This window comes from Haliaeetus leucocephalus, unplaced genomic scaffold (genome assembly GCF_000737465.1).
Source record: "Haliaeetus leucocephalus isolate CR32 unplaced genomic scaffold, Haliaeetus_leucocephalus-4.0 Scaffold587, whole genome shotgun sequence".
In the NCBI taxonomy this organism is placed as follows: Eukaryota; Metazoa; Chordata; class Aves; order Accipitriformes; family Accipitridae; genus Haliaeetus; species Haliaeetus leucocephalus.
This window is the reverse complement of record NW_010973023.1, coordinates 1,034,495-1,051,376: the sequence shown is the minus strand read 5'-3', so window position 1 is coordinate 1,051,376 and position 16,882 is coordinate 1,034,495. Positions and strand designations below refer to the sequence as shown.

Sequence of the window (16,882 nt, the reverse complement as noted above, 5' to 3'; positions counted from 1 at the left end):
GCTCATATTTTAAACCGGGAGAATGTTAAATAACTTCCATCTTCAAAGGGTGGTCTCCGAAACCGGGAATACAGGGCATTAATACACCAACAATATCAGCTCGGCACCCGTTTACGAGCGACTTGCGTTTCTTTTCTGGTTGAGGGGGAGGGAAAGCTTCGGGCTCTTCGCTTCAGAGCCGTTTGACCCAAGGACAGCAGGTTATTACCTGGAAAGGGCTGCGGATCACGAGGATTTACCATAGGAGGTTAATTCTTCAGCTCTCCGATGCGAGTAGTCGGACGCTACGTGTATAAGTGTCCTATTTTTCAGAGCTCACAAGCAGGTTTTGTTGGTGCAATTTATAGCCTAGAAATTAGAGTAAGCTCCAGTAAGCGTACAGATCTACCTTAATATTTTTTAACCAGGATCCTGCTGAAAAATATATTCTGCAATTTTGTGACAGAGTAGGGTTTCTTGACCATTTTACAGGTCCAGGGCATTGTGGTTGATGCTGGAGTCACACACGGCACTCGTATGCCCACCTTGTATGCCCTTTCGGCACGTGTCTCGGCATCACAAATATTTGGAAACGAGCTTTGTGAAAGGCATGGGAGAGGGTTGTAGAGTTGTTTTTTCCTGGATATTTTTTTTTTCCTCCCTGTGAGTAAAATGGCATAATTCTTTTTAAAGTGAAAGCTGAGAATGAGGCCTGTCCGTGTGCCTCTTGCCTCGTATTTTCTGAAGGGAAAAAGTGAAGCCTTTTGAGAAACTGTATTAGATGTGAGCAAGCCTTTATGTCTGGTGTGCTCTCTGGGATTTTTCTGTGATATTTATGAATTTTCTGGATTTTCACAAGCAAATGAAAATCAATGAGATGCATTTTTGGTGCTCTGTGGCCAGACCTTGCTGCCACAGCCAGGCCCCTTCCTTGCCAGTGCCTGGCTCTGCAGCTGACCTGTCTCAACACTGCAATTTTCACATCATTGCTGCAAAGGAGGGAGTTTTGTGTGTGGTTTTTTCTTCTTTTTAAGTACCCAATGTATGAAACCTTCTCAAGTCTCAAACTGGAGGTCAATGTTTAAGACTAGCACTAACCAGCTTCCATCCACGGTCATACCTTTGTATTGCTGGCATCCTTTTTTGCGTCTTCTCTTCTTTCAGTGTCAAGGAACCAAAGGTACCCGTGTCCCTTTTGCCAAGAGCATCCTGAGCACTGGCATGGATTCTCATCAGGGTTTGCCTTCCTCTTCATCCAGGGAGACAGCAGACCCTTGCAGGATAGCCGCTTTGAGCATTTTTGGGTCAAATACTTAAAATCTCCTATAGAGATACACAGTAAATACATTCCCATGATTCCCTTTTGTGGTTAAATACTTGATGATTGGTTTCAAAATAGTGGACATAGGGAAAAGAACAAAAATCCTTAATAATAAGCTTACATTTGATTTGGTCTCTGTTGCCAGGCAATTAGCTCCATAACTTATCCCTCACTAATAACTTGCAGCACAATTGTGCTTAGCAGGTAATTAGTAAGTAAACTTCATTAGAAAAAAAGAAAATAAGTGTTTCTTTGTCAAATAGGCAGTTGTATGGGGATTTAACTACTCAAAAAGTCAAGAGCCACTTTTTAAGTAGTCTTTGGCTTGATAGTCTTCTGACATACTAATTCATCTTAAGTGCAGTCCTGGTATTGCACTTAAGTGCAATGTGGTATCTAACCAAGGTTCTGGAAACAGCTTCACTTTACCTGACAGCAAGCACTTTACTTAAAGTGTAGGATGTTACATTAAACTTTGTAATTAAAAACAAAACCAAACCAACAAAATAGAAATGCATTTAGTACTGATCATAGCCAAAAGATTTGTTGCAAATAAACTAAAATCATATTACCAACCTTGGGAAAAAATACTGGATTAAGGTTAGTTGAGTATTTGCTACGTGAAAGCACCCAGATAGAGAGTGAAGTTTCAAGTATGTCTTCATTTCCTACACTTGTGTTAAATATGGCTGTTAGATGTTTCTTGACTGAAAACAAGAACAACTACTCAAAGAGAAGGCATTCATGTATTACCGGCCATTACACGGACCACAGATGAGACTGTGGGTCTCTGCTTACGAGAGGGGGGTGTCATCAACCTTTAATTTTGATTTGGTTGAGCAAGCTAATTGGTGGCGGAGGGGAGAAAATGACTCTGTCATTAGTTCTTGAAATTGTTGCATGTTATGCTACCATAGCTAATACAGAGGGAAACCAAACACACTGAACATGGGATTATTTTTTTCATTGGGAGCAGGTAGTAAGTGACCCTTTATCACACAATATTAATTGTACGAGGCATACATGAGTTCACACCTTGTTTTCCTACCTTTATTGCCATTACCACCTTTTCTCTCTGTGTTGTCTTTAATATTAATGAAAGCAGATAGCGTTCAGAGGATGTTAAGATATCTGTGTTCTATTATGTATTAAAATGTCCTAGCGTTATACGAGTTAATTTGAGGATCCGTAAGATCTTTGTAAGAAAGAGCAATTGGAAATAATAAAGTGATTTCCCATTGTTTTTTGTCAGTTCCAGCTGGCCTGTTTCTAAAATTGATGCAAAGTCCTGTTGATTAAAGTCCTATTAAATCAGAACTTCAGCCAAGTTGCTTTTCTGTACCTTTTTGAAGAAGTAATGGATATTGTTAGGAGACTCTTCTGTAGCCTTTGGAAGTCAATGAGCTCAAGAAGTTAGCTGCTAACAGATAGCAAAGGGTTATATCTTGGATTCTAGCAATCATTAATTTAAATTATGCAGTATTTTTCTTTTTCCTTAATTTTTTTTTTTCTTCCCCTCCCCAAATTGCAGATATGGGGTTAGGAGATTCTGTGTGTTCGAGCCCAAGTATATCCAGTACGACGAGCCCCAAACTTGATCCACCTCCTTCACCTCATGCCAACAGAAAGAAACACCGCAGGAAGAAAAGCACAAGCAATTTCAAAGCTGATGGTATCTCGGGCACAGCTGAAGGTAAGCTTACTCTATGGTGGAAGTCTGAATTTGGAAAATATCATTCCAAAGAGCATTGTTAGTACAACCCAACTACACCATTGGCTTTGCATACAGAAGGTAAAGAGAATTGTACTGAAGAAGAGAAATTAAACACTGATCTTTTAAAGATGAAGCTGAATAATCTGAAGTATCACTTGGATGGTGAATTCCACTGTCTGAAACGTGTTTGGAACTGATGTTTTTTAATAAATAAAAAAGTGTCCCCGAGTTAATATGGAGAATCATTAGCAGTAAAGGTAAGGTGCAGGCATACTTGTGAAGTTAAAAAGAAAGAAAAAGTCAGGTTCACTCAGTAGCCCATACATCACATTAGAACTTGTGTATTTTTTCAGTATTATTAAATCTTGTGTTACCTCTTCTGCTTTGACCCATCCTGAGCTCTAGAATCGCAAACGCTTCTGCTGCCTGTTATTGTTTGAATATTCAGTTGCTCATGGAGAGATTGTGTTATTGGAGGATAAAAAGGAAAAGGGGAGAGTTTAAATGTTTGGGTTCTTTTTTTAAGAACCAAAAAGGAAAAGCCAAAAAGAACTTCTTTTTTCCCTTAGGTTTAGCTTACTATTTCCAACATGAACACTGGTATAGCTGTTCAATGCCCTTCTGAAGGGGTAACAATGTGTACAGTAGCCAGATATGATAAAACATGCTTGTATCTTTAGAAAAGAAGAAAAGAAACATGCTAGGATTCAACCAAAAGAGCTCCAGAAAAAAAGATGAACAAGGATAGTTGGAAAGCTCAGAAACTGGGGAGTCAACATATAAGGAGAGATGAAAAACGGAGACAATGGAACAACATTGTTGGAAAAGGGGAGTGTTGAGTAAGAAAAAGATGCGGTTGTAAGCATTGGAGAGTAAAAAAACAGCTAATTCAGTATCAAAGAGCGTTGGAGCAAGTTCTGAAAAAAGGATGACAATTGCAGACGGCTGAAGAGACATTAAAAATAGATGTGATAATAGTATACAACTGAGAAGGGGCATGTTAACTACTACTTAGTCATCCTTATTTTCCATTTATTTAATTTCTCAATTGCACTTCTTTCACATACGGAATTTATTTCCCCAGCTATCTATACAAATCCTTTTTTAAAAGCCATCAGGTTTTTTTCATAATATTTCCTGTTGCGTTCTCTTGCCAGTCATTTAACTATCTTTACTGTTAGTTTCCTCCTAATTTATGGCCTGAAGCCAAATTTTATTTTAACCTTTCATTTTTAATGTTATCTTTTTTTTTTTTAACAATCCCTTTTACACCACTTATTTTCATACCTCAATGGCAAGTTATAGAGGGGATTTTTCAGAGCGCTCACCATTGGTCCAAGACTATTTTGTTGAAGTCAATATGAATCAAGACCAGCTGGATATCCAGAGCCTTTGAAAAATCTCTTTCTAAGTAGTTAATACATGTATGTTTTCTTTCTCCTGGGGAGATTATTTTCACAAGTCACTGGAGCTGGAGCCTGTGTGGTCCTGGTCAGCAGGCACGGACTTCTGACCTGCAGCGAGCAGTGGGGGATCTGCAGTTGTTGCGCATCTTGCCCCTGAAATCCCTGTTCTGATTGAAGTGGGGAGTATGTGCTCCTTCATCCTTCTCTGTTTTCTCTTGCTCTTCTCCTTGTCTTCCAGCATCATAACATGCTAGTCTGAAATCCTTTGGCAATAACTCAACAAAATTGTCCTCTTTCATATAAATGGGATAAATATGCTTCCAGAAGGGCAAGAATTGGCTGGCAAGCAGTAACTAAGTAAGGCACAGGAAGCCTTAAAAGTAGTAGTGAGAGCCAACACTTGCTTTTACAGTCTTTGTATCTCTGCGTTAGCCCATCAGCTTTCTTTGACCCACCTCTTCTTGCATGTCTTCTGAGATGGGCACTCTTCTCTGGCTTGGGGCTCACAGTTGTGTCTTAGGTGGGCCACAGTTAAATTCTTTATAACATCTCTTTAAAAGCACAGCCCAGTGAAAAACAACAATTGGCCACAAGAACAGAATCACAACTTTCTACACAGCGTTCTTGCTGTGCGTGAGAGGAACTCCAGGCCTCCTTCAGCAGATAACTAATCTTACTGGCCCTTGAATCCTTAGCAAGGTTGGGAGGAGATGCCTGACAGTTAGGACAGTCAGCCTCGTCTGTCAGTGGTAGCTGAAGGAGAAAGCAATGAAGCGTGCTCGGGTTCCCTGTCCTTTTAGAAGAAGGGCATCTCAGAAAAAGTAATAATGATTGTAGATTCCTGTGAAGTACTTTCTAGCAAGTCTAACAAAGGCTGAGGGTTCCTTTTTCCAAATCCTGGCATGTGGGCACTTGCAACCTTTGTGTGTATTTTCTGGTACTTGTAATTTCTGGCTTGCACCAAAAGGTTGGGTATGCTTTATGGTTGACCAGACAGGTAGCGTTTATCTCTCTGAGCTTGTTGTGATGCTGAATAACAGGAATAACTCCAGTCCTGGCACAACCTATGTCACAAGCCAGTCTGCTGCTAGTGGGGTGTGTATCTGAGGTGCTTCAGGCCGTTACAGGTTTTTCTCCAAGTAGTTGAATGTAGCATTTTCGCATCCATCTTGTGATTCAAAGCAGTTTTCAGTTCAATAATTCAGCCTTTCCTCAGGAAAAGGCTTATTTCTTTGTTCTGCAGCGCCTGGCTACAAATCTGTCCAATGACCTAAAAGATTTCCGGTTTGATTTTTCTTCCTCCACACTTGCCGTAAGCATAGATTTAAACCCTCAGAGGGTTACTGCAGTTTTGAAGACCACAAATCCAAATTAAACAGTAAAAGGGAGATGTTCTGAGGGATGCATGCTTTGCCTTGGCAACTTTGATTGAGTGTTTGAGATACGGCAGGTGACTTATTGAAAATGGAGTACAGAAGACTGGTGATAATCATGGGAGAACCATATCTTCCTTCCTTCTGGAAATCCTGAGCTCACTGTGAAAAGGAAGAGGAGGATACTCCTGCAGTAGCTATTCTCAGACAGTTACAATGGATCAGAGTTAAATGATTTGAGTAATTCTGGATTTTATGTTGCCTTCCTTTGGGTCCAGGCACTTTTCAAGTGTAAGCTTTCAAACAGAAATTCTGGGTTCCTTCATTTTTGTCTGTAGCAAAGCTTAGGTGTTCAATGAGGTTTAAATCTGGTCTTCAGCAAACTCTAGCATTTTTACTGCACTTTGTGGTCTTTTTTTCTCCTTGAACGTGCCTGCTTTGATCATTGACCTCTGCCCAAGTATTCAGATATCACGATGATGGACACTAGTGAGCCCAGGGCGATTCACTAATTCCAAGGACTGATGCTCATCTCTTTTATGCCCTTCCATAAAGGTCATGCTGATTCTTCTTTCTCCACACTATCTGCACATGCACAGCCCTCTCTTTCTGGGATCGATTCTTTCATCTTACTTGGTTTATCTTTCACAGGCTTTCTGAGACAACGGTTGCAGCAACAAAAATACTAAAGCAACTGTGCTGCAGTTGGATGAAAATTAAAATTCAATTCCTATTTTGGAAAACCAGATTCTTCTGAAATTTTTCCAGTGCAATGAAACCCAGAGAGAAGTTTTTTAGTTCTCTGTACAGAACTTGTCACTGAAAAAATGTCTCAGTGTTTTTGAGAGTAACAGCAGGAATGCTTACATTAGGCAAGGTGCCAGCAACCAGCAGTGTTTTTCCCACCATGCTGTCTAAACTTGCTCAGAGCAGGATTATATAGTGCTGTGTTTCAAAGAGGAATAGCAGCTCGGAGCCCAGTCTGTTTTGGTACCATTGTGCTGCTGCAGTTAGTGGAACAGCTAGCGATGATAAGAAGGTTTTTCAGCTTGAAAACAAGTAGAAAAATTAAAAAGCTTTCTTGGAAGTACTCTTACAGAAAGACCTTTCCCATTGTTTATTTTTCTTACTCTTGTTAGACAGTTTCAAAGCTTCATGGCTATGCCAGCTTGAACCTGCCTGCCCTCAATCCATCTGTGAGATTTTAGGAGCTATAGAAAGCCCAAATCTGCATCAAATCTGGATCAGCTGTGCTCTGCAAGTGTTCCATTGACTAAGAGCTGTGGCCAATGGCCAATGTTGCTGTCTGCTGTAAGGCCAGTCTGACTGCATCCAGGTAGATGGGTGAATCGCTCCTTCACTCAGGGAGATGCAAGGCAGCTGCAGGCAGAGTGCTGTTAATTTATCTTCTCTCTCGGCAGCGTAGGCAAAACAAGCGTAGTTCTGTGTTTCCATTCATGCAGATGGAGCTGAGAAACAGGAATTGATGACAGAGTAGTAAATGTGATTAGCAACTTAGTAGACTTTCCGAACTCTGTGTTTTCTCTGTAAATCCATGTTCCACATTCTTCTTCATCGCTGATTTCTAAAGAACTTTTGAAGGACGAGGAAAGACCTTTTATGTTTCTTTTTAGAACTGTTTTCTTAACACAAAGGTGTTTGTTCTCTGCCCCTGGTAAAGTAATTGCTTTTCCCTGTGCTTTTCAGATCTGTGCAGTCTAGCGCCCAACTCTAGGTGTACGCTTTCTGGCTTGTAGCCAAGGATGAACCCCAGTTTACTGAGAAATTGTATTTTTCTTCTTTTACCGGAGTGAACTGGTAAAGGTACTTCAAAAGCTTGTGTTCTTCACATGCATATTTTATAACACTGAAGTCATTTTTATGTTCCGAATCTCGGGGAGTGTTGAAGATGAGCTATAGTTAAGTTTGAAATGAAAATATAGTCATTTGTTTTCTGTGGATGGAAAAACAGGGTTTAGTCAGACTTCTCATTTGTACTTTTAGCAATAAGCAAAAATTTCACTGCTTTCATCTGGTTTCTCAGCTGCGTGGGGACTTGAGTCCAAGAGGGTGGGACAAGGTGCAAAAAGCCAAGGGAGGTGCCAGTTCATTCCCAAGACTTCTTCGCCCCTTTCAGCCATCCCAAAACCAGAATGACAAACTGTATTAGGGAAATGCAGTTCTTGGCATCCATCTCTGGAATCTGTATAACACCTGAAAATTTAATGTTTTCTGTAAATTGGAAGCAATACAGCTGTCAACTGAATATGCAGTATACAATGCATGAAAAAAACCTGTATGCGTTTTACCTGCAGCTTCTCACGCTAAGCTTTCCTTAGTCTCATCCCTCAAGCGTCCCTGTGATTTACCTGCTGGCATTGTATGCTGAAATGATTTAAACATGCTTGGCTCTGTACACGGCTCTGTGCATAGTCTTCTCCAGACAATTTTAACATGCATTTCCTTAGGTGCATAGTTCTAGTAAGTGTGCGGCAGCTAGACTGAAATAAAAAAAATGAAATTTCTCTAACCATGCATTAAAAAAAAAGTGATTTGGGAATTTTGGAAATTTAGTGGAAACACCTCTGAGGTCTGTTCAGTGAAACAGATGCAAACAATGAGCTATAGTGTTTGTGGGAGAGTAGAATCTTCATTTGAGAGATGGACTTGACATTGTTAATGCTAATACTTACTTATAAATACATTGAATTAAGCACCATGATGAAGGAATGTATTTTTATTTGGTGCTATTTTTTTCCTTTTTTTTTTTTGGCTTTTTATGGTCTGGAAGAAACCTTCTGACATTGTCAGAGGACAGCATGTTCAGAAACCTTTCCAGCACAAAAAGTCACAGCATCGTCACTCCCTTTTCTCTGCAAGGAAGATGTGAAATCTAATATCTTGACCTGCAGCTGCAGCAAGGGCAAAACTACTCACCTTTTCAAGAGTTTGTAACCTTTGGAATCAAATCTATTAGATGTCAAGGTCCCTGTATGGATTGTATTGCTTGAAGTAAGGCAAAGAACTAAGCTGCCACCAAAACTTCCTCAAGTAAAAGCTCTTTCCAGTCCGTTACGGGATAATTAAGTATACTGCTGCAGTTGTACAGGCAAACAGATGTTGCCCATGTAGCAACTCCACAGAAATTATTCCTGGTAATCTTGTCATCCTAGTTATGTTACTAGTCCCTATAAATCAACTATCAATATTTACAACTGACTGTGTAGTAGGAGTGGATTTGGGGGTGTTCTTGGAACAGTGGTTTTTATTTCAGTAAGAAGGCAGGTTTCTGATACTGTGAGATGGGTGAACATGTGAAAATGAAATAAAGCATTAGTGCTGGCATTAGGGAAGAGTTTTCATCATATTCCTGTGGCCTATGTGTGGACATATCAGAGTTAATTTAAGCTAACTCATTTAGAAGCTGTTCATCCATCTAGCCCCATGTGGGCTGCAAAGCCCATCCCAGCACCCTATCTGTGTGCGTAGCCTGCGCTGGGATGCTGCTGCTGCCACGATGCACGTGGGGGCTGAGCATGCTAGCTTGCGGCAGGGGGTTCCCCATGTGCGGTAAAGCCGTAACACAAAGTCTGAGGATAAATCAGTAGGGGAAAACAGTTGTTCCTTAATTTTTTCCATGCCCAATGTTTTTTGCAGTTATACTCTCCTTAAAGTAGTTAGAGATATCTTAAGCATTTTCCCCTCTAAAAAAAAAAAACATATAAAAAATTTAAAAACCCAAATGCAGACCTGTGTCATACAGAAGAGGAATATGTTTCCATCCTGTCATGCAGTATTTCTATGCATCTTGTGATGGATGGTTTAGTGAGAGCAGGCTTTGTTTCTATTTCTGGTCTCTTTAAGTGCCCGAAGTTTTAGCAAGCAAATGTTCCATAGTTTTAAAAAATGTTCAGCAGTATTTTAAGTGAGATTGATACAAAAGTGGTGTTTTGACTGCAGTGTTGAAGAAAGAAGCATTTATTTGGAACTGGAAGGGTTTACAGTATAAGCAGATAGCTAGGAACGTTGGGGTTTTTTTAAATAGGTTTGTAATTCATTTAGGGTTACTGCTGAATTCTCTTAATATACAATTTGTTGATCGTAATGTCATTTGTGTAGTTCTCCTGTGCATGAAACATTTCAGAAATTTCAGCAAATAGCATTTTGCTGAATTGCATACTGCACACAAAAGACCCAAGTTCTGCTTTTCTGATCGTCACTAAATTTGGAGTTTAACAAGCTTGCTTTTAATAAGATTTTAGGAGTGTGGTTTGATAAGTATATGCATCCTGATTTTGTGGGTTATCTCAAAAGAGTTGTAGGCCTTGCCTGATCCAGCCATCCTCTGCTCTAGCTGCTTTGTAGGTAAAATTTATTTTAAAAAAACAACCAACAAACCAGACAAACAAGCAAACAAAAAAGGTCTTAGTTGGCATTAAAAATGAAACAAAACTGAGCAAAATATCTAGCTGTATTTTCTTCTGTCTGCATGAGAACTTAAAAAAAAATCAACAGTATGTGACCATATTTGTTGTCTGTAATGCCAAATGCTTGTTTTGATTTAAGCGTACTGCAAGTGTCTCAGAGGTTATCACCTATTCAGTGTCAAAACACTCTTTGGTTTCAATTCCACTGATCATCAGTAACTTCATTCACTGCTTCGCAGGAGATATAGTACTGGCCAATTGTTGTACACCTGAGAAGCAGGAGGGCAGAAATTAATAAAATCTAGACCGAATCTTCAGAGACTTACTTTCAACCAAGGCATAAAGGTCACTTGTTGGGAAACCTTCAGCCTCAGTCGTCACAGCCTATCTGACATGAAAGGTTTGCTGCTGAAAGACATTTATGTTGATGCTGAGGAGTGAAAGACAAGGGAGGTGAAGCTCATCTATTGTTTTAACCTACTTCATTGCAGGCTAAACAAGTTGAAAGATTCCCTCTTCTCTTTAAAACCACTGTTAGCTCAGGGTCGGAAGAGGCTGCTGGTTCCGCCTACCTGGTTGAAAGGAAAAGTGTCACAGTGGTGGTCAGCGGGGAAGGGGATTCTGGAAAGGATGAGTCCCAGGATGAATTGGTGGTGGTTGTACACACCGGCACATCTGGATAGCTAGAGAAAGATAACACTTTTTTTTTTTTTCCCCCTACATTTCTGTGAAAAGTGGTCCCACTCTTAGTACATTAAGCACTCTGTGTTGTGACTGCAGAAGGGTACACTCTGTATCCTTAGTACAAGTGCTGCACTGTGATTTGGCCTGATTTTTTGGAAAAGGAAGAAGTTCTAAGTGTCTTTATAATTGAATGAAAACAGGTGACACCTTAGTGTTTTACTGGCTTCAGGTAATTAGTGTCCTTAGAACTATGCTGTCAGCCTGAGACAGAGACCTTGATTATGAAAAAGCTTCCTGATGTTCACAACATGATGTTTACAAGATAGCAAGAAGTACTTGTAAGATATTAATCCTGCTAGAGAAGTTAGTTCTGTTTTGTTACTTAAGTAAGAGTGTCTACTTTAAACATTCCTTGCCAGTTTTTCCAGAGCCTAAGACTGTAATTTCATTATGAATCTATATAGCTAAATTAAACTATCTCAAAAATAAAATGAGATGACTATGTATTATAAAGCTATAGTAAATTACAAGACTAAAATAAGGTCATTCTGTTAAGTATAACTTGTGTTTTCCTGTTCACCACATAACTGATCTCTTGAGTCAAGGTGCCACAATTTAAATAATTGGCTATTACGGCGTAGAAGGAAGACTTAATTTTTGAAGGATGCCTTGTCCTCAGCTTTCTGTGTACTTGGGACTCATCAGCTTATTGGAACTGAGCTGCAGAGGTACATTGGGAAGAAGCTGCCTTTAAAACATGGAAGTCCTAAGTAATTCCCTTCTGAAGACCTTAAGCAGCTAAAACAGAAGCACTAGATTAGACAAATATGAAGAAGAAAAATCCATGAAGGTCTCTTAAAATAAAGATTACAACATCTCCCAACCATGGACCATTCTGGAAGGTATAGCAGGGTACACGTTGCTTTATCTGTTCCTGTTCTGCTTTTTGTAGGCATCTCCCACTAGTTGCTGATGAAAGCATAGCAGGCTAGGTAGACCTCATGCCCTGACCTGTTGTGGCTGTTTGTATGCTCTGCTTCTCTATGGCATGCCTTGTTAAACTGCCGTTCGCCTTGGGAGGCACAGGGCAGCTTTGAGGGGAGGGTTGATGGGATGCCAGTTGACTACAGACATGCACTTTTTACCATAATATGTAACATGAGATTAATGACAGTGGCTTGATTGTGGAGGTTTGTCATGTATAGCTCAAACCTGGAATTCAAGGGGGAATGTGTCAATAGGTCTGATCTAGCATAGGGTTATAAAACATGCTCTTGGCATTATACTAAAAAGAACTCATAATCAAGAGGTACACACAGAACAGAATGTAGAAATAACAACTGAGTTGTTTTTTTTTTTATTCCAGAACCCTACTTTTTAGTCAATTATGGGTAAGCCCTGACGAATATATGCTGCTACTCAATGCATTCTTAGGGCTAAGAACCAATCTGAGCATAGTGCTGGGAAATACTCCTTGTGTAATCAGCCTCCTTGCTCCAGGTCTGAAGAACCTCAGTGGGCAGTGAAACCACATCTGCCTTTAAATCCAGGTGAAACAAGTGATGATCTTTCCCAATGCACAGCTTTGCCGGTTGTCTCCCCTCTGTGCTCCAAATAAAGGTATTCCTGGCATGGAATCTAGCAAGAGAGATGTAGAAAGTCTCATTTGATAAAGTTTGTGATTTAGGTGTATCTAATGCTGTCTGCTTACAGGGAAGTTGGAGTGAAGACGGTGTTTCCAGCTGATTGCAACTGAAGAGTCTGCATGCACAGGATTTGCCCAGCATCATGAGTCTGATGCTCTCTTTTGTACCTTGTAGGCATTACAGGTTTGGGGAATTTGCTAGTTGCCAGTTGCAGCCAAATGCTTCCTCTGCTCCCTTTTAATGCTGGTGGGATTTTTTTGCAGCTCTCTTAGACTTTAGGATTTAATAACAACCTATAGGTCAAGAAATATTTGTGCCCTTTTCATTTTGGTTCTTTGCCAAAATGTTTGTGACACCTTTTAAAAAGCAGGTCCAAACCAAAAGTGAGGGAGGTGACGGTGTATGTGAGCAATTTTGCTAAATAAGTTGTGGAACATGCTTGAATTTCTCCCAGGAATTTTTCTTTAAGAGAAGTGGGCAAAGTGCAAAAGCCTGAACAATTTAAAGTTGTTTCCCTTCAAGAGATGGTGATTCTCTCAATTTCCCTTTGTGATTTTGGTTCTTCCAAAGTTACCTATTAATCCTGACATTGATGGTTTTAAGCATTTATTTTCTCATTTCTTTATGTTAATGGGCATTAGTCTCTTCATGCGATGATTTTTCAAAGGGTAGGTTGGGGTCAGCTGGGCACGATGTTTCAACCTTTCTTGGACTACAAGTTGCAATATCAGCAACATGTGCATTAGCAAGTGCTATGGACCCCTGGTTCTTGCATGGTGATAGAGCCTGCCAGAGTCTGTGAAGTGTGGAGCTGGACATCCTCATCTTGCCTTGAGGAGGAGTCTCCAAATGGTATGTGTTTGAAAGGGTGACCAACTAAGATAAGAGGGTGAGCTTCTTGAGAGTGAAATGCCAGGTGGAGGGCGCCATGGTATGGGATTTAATCTTCAGTAGATGCAGGTGCTGTAGATGCAGGTGGGTGTTCTTAACTAGGGTGACTTCCTTCCTCTTAAGCAGTAGGTTCTTGTCTGATCATAGCAGCTTTCTCCATTTGAAAAATGCAACCCTGGAGCCATTCCAGTTTTGATGCTTTGCAGTATTGATGTCAGGCACTTACAAGACAACCCCATAACAGTAATGTAGACCTCTTTTTATTTCCAACTCCTGACCAGTCAGTCATTTCAAACCTGTGTTGTTTTGTCAAGTTTTAATCAAATAGTTGCCTTAAATTAGCTGTCAAATTTAGTGAGCAGATACTTGGTATCTTTCCATCTGAAGTCTCTACTGCAGATACACGTGCTGTGCATGAGATTTCAGTGCTGCGCTTGCTGCATGTTTGTTTTATACCCTGTGCTTTAATCTCCTGTTTTCAATCCCTCCACCTTTCTCTTTACAGATAGGTTACTTGTGATGGATGTTATGCATTATGTGTAGTGTGCAACTCCAGTGAAAGGAGTAGGTAAAAAGAAAACTTGAACAGGCCTCATCATTGACATTTTCCACCACTTCCCCCCCTCCAAAAAGAAGAAAAAAAATTTAATAAAGGTTTCTTTTGTGAGCGTGAGATGGAGAAAATTGGCCATTTGTCTGTGAGGTAATAGGCTTTGGTATAATATGAAAATCTATCAAATGATTAAATTCAATGACATTAAATCACAATTCATGAAAGGAGAATACTGCACAGTTTAATTCTATTTAATTTTTGAGAGGAAAAAAAAGCCAAAAAAAAAAAAAATGTTTGAGTTTCTCTTAAGCTGATTTCTCTGTGCTCTTTCTTAAAAGTGCCTTTCTAGTTGCCACACAGTGATGTGATCATTATCTGTCACCTCGTCGCCTTGCTGCCTCAACACGCAGTAAAATACAAAAAAAAAAAAAAAGAAAAAAAAAAGAGGGAGAGAGAAAAAAAAAAAGACCAGAGGAGCTTGTGAAGTATGACTTCCTATCCCAAGACTCATTGCCTGCGATTCGTACCGCTTGACAGTAATGATCTTATTACAGTACTCTGGACCTTGAAGAGATTTCATGAGGAGAGCGAAAGGACGTGCCTCCATGTAATCAAGTGGCGCTGAATATTCCACGCGTTTTTGATCACACACTGATTGGGCACAGTTTTAGCCCATCTTCTAGTCAATTATGCATGGCCCCTCGTGCTCCTGTGATAGTCAGAAACATTGATAGCTGTTGTCTGGGGGGGCTGGCAGCCAGCCAGGGGTTTGAAGTGCAGTCATTCCGAGAGAAGTGCTTTTTAGTTGGAATTGATTACCTTTCTTTAGGTTTTTGCTTAATGGCAAAACTGTATTGGAGAGGGCTTCAGGTGAAAAATGGACATATTAGCCATTTAGAGTAGCTGAACTCCTAGTCAATTTTTAGCTTTCCCCTGTTTCCATCTAATTTATATTTAATGATGTAACATTTGATAATATTTAAGATATTTCATTTTCAGTTGCTGCTGAGCACACATGTTGAACACATGTTAAATTACAGTGTATCAATTTTCAGGTTTTCAAAATTAATCCAGTTTAACCTTCAGGCTGTGAGAACATGTCTTTTTTGGCACCTGTTCCAGCGAGCATGCGGTTTATCTGCAAGTGGTACAAAGATGACGCTACCAAGCAGAGCGAGTGCTGTTTTCATCCCGTAATGAGGATAAATCTGCGTGCCTTAAGAGAGGCAAAGGGTCGGTAGCTGGGTCCTTAGTTTAGATTCTCTTGTCTCAGAGGCTGATTAGGCTGCTGTTAATTTCTTGCCTATAAAAATGTCACATCTTTCTTAATTCAGATTCCTCCTAAAATGAAAAGAAAATCATTAAAGGCATGCATATCGAACTCAAAGCACCATGTAAGAAAATATTATTATGCTTCTTGTTCCAGTACCAACAATCTTGTTTCTCACATTTGAATATCCTACAATATCTAATTTTTGGATGCATGTGTAGTTTGGAGAGATGGGAGTAGGACTTTATAGTAGGCTGAAGTACAACGTTGTGTTAGTTTATGTTTCACCCGCTTGGAATACTCTGTGACTGACAGTGAAAAGACGCAGTCAAAATACGCGGTAGCACCCCAAATTTTTATTTCCACTTGTCAGTATAATTCTGCTCTACCTGCCTACTGCTGGCTGAAATAATAAAGCAGTCCTGCAAAAAGACATGGCAAGCTCTCAGCCTTTTTTGAAGGCATTTCTGCCACTAAATATCTCTCTGGTGGGACTGCTTCCTTCCAAGGTCTGACAGAATTTATAGAGTTGCTTAAACAGGCAAAATGTGAACAAAAGCTCAGTTGCTTCTTAAACTTGCAAGTGAAACCTTCCTTATGGACCCTGCCCCTCTTCTACTGCTTCCCTTTTAATTGGATTGTGGGGTTTTTCTTCCTAAAACTAATCCTATACTGGCCAGTCCTACCCCTTAAAAACCAGCTTCAATTTTTTTCATTTCTTCTGTTCTTTAAGATCAGTTCTCACTTCCCATATTGGGGCCAAACCTGAATTAAGAGAAAAAAAAAAATAGTCAGTCTTGGTGGGTTTTTGCTCTTTGAAACAGAGCTGTTGGGTTTTCTTCCAACGATTTCGGGTTCAGCTATTGTCTGAAATTCCATATCCTAGTTTGGGGGGATTTATGTGTTTTACTTTGTAGTAACATTTTACTACTTCTAGGCAGCCCACAAGAGCTATGAGAATCTTTTTTTTCCTTCTCCTTTGGAAGAGAAACTTCTCAAAATCTGTGTATTTGCTGACCTATGTGTGCTTGATCCCTGTACCAGCAGCCAGGATTGCTGTGTGCTCTTCTGCCATCCGCACTGAGATACAAGTTTTTCAGGCTGGGGGGCCTTGGTGTTTCTTGCTTGATGAGGTTTTGAACCAAGTCTTTAGTGGCCAAGTTGTAACAAACCGGAAGGCCCAAGGTCAGCTCCTAATTTTCCATATTTGTCTCCATCAGGAAGGTAAAGGCCTTAGAAAGGTCAGCTTTTAAGGGGGAGAAGTTCTACATCTTTGGCTCTGTTGACTTTGAGTGGTGGACTCAGTTGTTTGAGCCTGCTACCAACTCTACCTATGGGAGTACATGCTTTCCCTGAAGGATTATTTATCTAAGGGCTGGGAGGAGACTGTGATGGAACAGATTCCTTAGGAGCAGAAGATAACTTGCAAGCATCTCATAACATATTTAACAGCACGATGTATGCAGTGACATCAACAACTCTTGTGAGGCTCAGATATATCGTGGCAAATTTCCCATTTGAATGGGATGCTGAAATGTGGAAAATACCTGTGTGTTTTGAAAAAAAATAATGTTTGGTAGAATATGATTCTTATCTGGTAGGCTCCAGTTTCCAGGGT

General features: G+C 40.0%; 1 protein-coding gene across 2 annotated transcripts in view; it reads left to right on the top strand.

Moving 5' to 3' along the window:
* The window catches only part of AGAP1 (ArfGAP with GTPase domain, ankyrin repeat and PH domain 1), a 394,096-nt gene that overhangs the window by 294,420 nt on the left and 82,794 nt on the right, over window positions 1-16,882 (top strand). For both annotated transcript variants that reach the window (XM_010577896.1, XM_010577895.1), the window contains one exon: window positions 2,832-2,993. In XM_010577896.1, the coding sequence (XP_010576198.1) occupies window positions 2,832-2,993 (162 nt within the window). The remainder of the gene's footprint in view (window positions 1-2,831; window positions 2,994-16,882) is intronic.